Here is a 2,588-nt window from a genome sequence, read left to right on the forward strand (position 1 = left end):
TACGTTCATATACATATATATATATATATATATATATATATATATATATGTGTATTTTACTCTCATAAGTTTTATAAGGTAATTAAAATTTGTAAAATCTGACAGAACGGAACATGTAAGTACGAATTCAAAAATTTATGGTAGCGTACGCTTCACGATCGTGCTAATTTGATCAAACGAATAGAGCTGTTCACTAATTGTCAGCCAGCAGCCGTAAACCAATCTGAATGCGTTCCATGTAATCATTTTCCCTGTCGTGCAACCTTGCCACACATTGTCTTCGACCACGTACCTAGGCAGGGAGGATTACATAACGATCCATTCCGCGTCAGCCACGTTTATATAATTCCGATCGGGCAGATATCTCGAACTTGTAGAGACCTGAACGATTTGTGGGATTCAGGCCCATCGTTCGATCAAGGCTGTGTCGTAAAAGATTTTTGATAGAAAAGATATTTTTTTTTCTTGTTAATTCACGTCCTTGCCCTCACTTTAAGAAAATAATCCATTTTTCATCTTGAGTAATGAAAAAATTTATCAACATTATTCATTATATACTCTCGTATATAATTGTATAATTTACTTATATATCATTCTAATCTAATACATGTATGTATATCTTTTTTTAATAAAATAATAACATTAACCTAATTAATCTCAAATATATTACCAACATTACCAACATTTGGATTTAATAAATTGATTCACGATCGATGAGTTATTATATGTACACCTATGATGATTCTCGAAATATTTCTGTTTCGCAGCCAAAGTCATCATGAATCAGGTCGCGATTTTAGCATGACATTCTGCGGGCTACGCATCGATAATCTAGATACGATCGACGATTTACGTAACGTCGTGGCTTCTTGAGCAAGTAGATTGAAACACGTACCAGGTACCCGAGGAAAGTATCTGTACGTACTTTCGGAAGGTCGGAACGCATGGACAATTGGACAGATGCTGAAAGCTGAAACAGATGCGCGAAAGCGGAAAGCGCGATTGTCGTTGAATGATCGAATCGACCAAATGAATCACATCATGTGAATCGAATCGAAGAAATATCACTAAGATATAAGAAGCGATCGAATCCCTTAGAATGAGTACCTACAAGTTTCTTCTACAGGACGTGACGCGCAAACAGGGCAAGAAAAAGATGCGAAAGCCTTCAGACTTCAGAGTTCAGTCTGCAGATTACTTGACCGAATGCAGGCGGCAAAAGTTGGAAACTCTTGGACTCGAATCTCGTCCAACCACATCGCAATCTCGTCGTAACCTTGAAAGAAATACATATATCCTGCTTCTGATCTTTCTCATCGCTCGCCACGATGATGATAAAAACAAATTCTGTTTGATTCGATCGTTTGCATACTTAATATGTATAGATCGTATGTATCCGTTCGAGAGGGTACAAATCGCGAACGTTGATCCCAAGCTTTTTCTATCCCTTGTTTTTGATCTTTTCATAAAGAAATGAACTCAAAATCGATCGGAAAAGAAATCCGAAATTTATTCTTTAAAGAAATAAAATGTATTAATCTTAGGTTAGAGCAATAAATAAACAAATGTAAATATATCTTAAACATATAAAATATATAAAATATACATAGTTATACTTGTTTCCATATCTAAAAAAGAAAACAAAAATAAATTTAAAAGAAGATATATCACATTTTTCGCCCAATGTCAAGTATATCAACACAACACGATACAATTTTGTAAATTTGTTGAAAGAAAGATTTAAATTAGGTTCGGATTTTACACAAGGAAAATGTTCAATTTTTCGCGGTAACATTGCAATTACGACAGATAGATTAGATTCAATTTGCGTTATCGTTCTTTATTCTCATGTCGGCTTGTCCACATCTGAGCAGAAAATAATAATTAACTACTCAATTTTTTGCGCGCTTATCATATTTATATAATAATTAATATATACAAATATTATTATTATACTATTATTATTATATTTTATATACTGCGTAAGTAAGAAAAGAGAAAAGAAGTTATAAAGAAGTTATCATTGTCAGACGAAATTCGTACATCGGTAACAGACTTGAGTAATAATGAAAATGCGGCACCAAGTCCAGAAACGGAGACCGGTCCTAGTATACGCGATGTATATACATATATTACTCCGGATGTGCCCTCGTATGTGAGCGAGTTGTACAACAAATCGTGATCACGGTGGGAGAGAGTCTTTGTTCTTGTAAGGGAAGGCACGATGTATAAAAGACACCGAAGTAATCGAGAATAGGCATCGCAGTGAACGCAGCGAGACAATCATTTACGCACCGCACTCACCGCAGTTAAAAATGATGACCAAAATCCTTGTAAGTTTTCATGAATAATTGTCAATATTCGTGCATACGTAAATAACTCTTCCCCCTCTTCCCCCTGTATAAAATAATATCTTAATAGAGATAATAATAACTAAAAGACAGATTAATCTTTCGAAAATTTGTTAATTCTTAATCTAAATTTGGCATCAAATATAGTATGTATGTATCTGTCGTATATTAATATACAAAAAATATTTCGTTTAAATATAAATTGCAATTACACTTAACATATATATATATATATAT

The 2,588-nt window shown here is 33.7% G+C and overlaps 1 protein-coding gene across 1 annotated transcript in view; it reads left to right on the plus strand.

Annotated features, from left to right (window-relative positions):
• Window positions 1-2,138: 2,138 nt before the first annotated feature.
• Window positions 2,139-2,588, plus strand: part of LOC108685166 (cuticle protein 16.5-like) — a 1,529-nt gene continuing 1,079 nt past the window's right edge. Inside the window, exon 1 of the mRNA XM_018189836.1 lies at window positions 2,139-2,333. Coding sequence (XP_018045325.1) covers window positions 2,316-2,333 — 18 coding nt within the window. The 5' untranslated portion in view covers window positions 2,139-2,315. The remainder of the gene's footprint in view (window positions 2,334-2,588) is intronic.

Source organism: Atta colombica, unplaced genomic scaffold, assembly GCF_001594045.1.
Source record: "Atta colombica isolate Treedump-2 unplaced genomic scaffold, Acol1.0 scaffold146, whole genome shotgun sequence".
Classification (NCBI taxonomy): domain Eukaryota; kingdom Metazoa; phylum Arthropoda; class Insecta; order Hymenoptera; family Formicidae; genus Atta; species Atta colombica.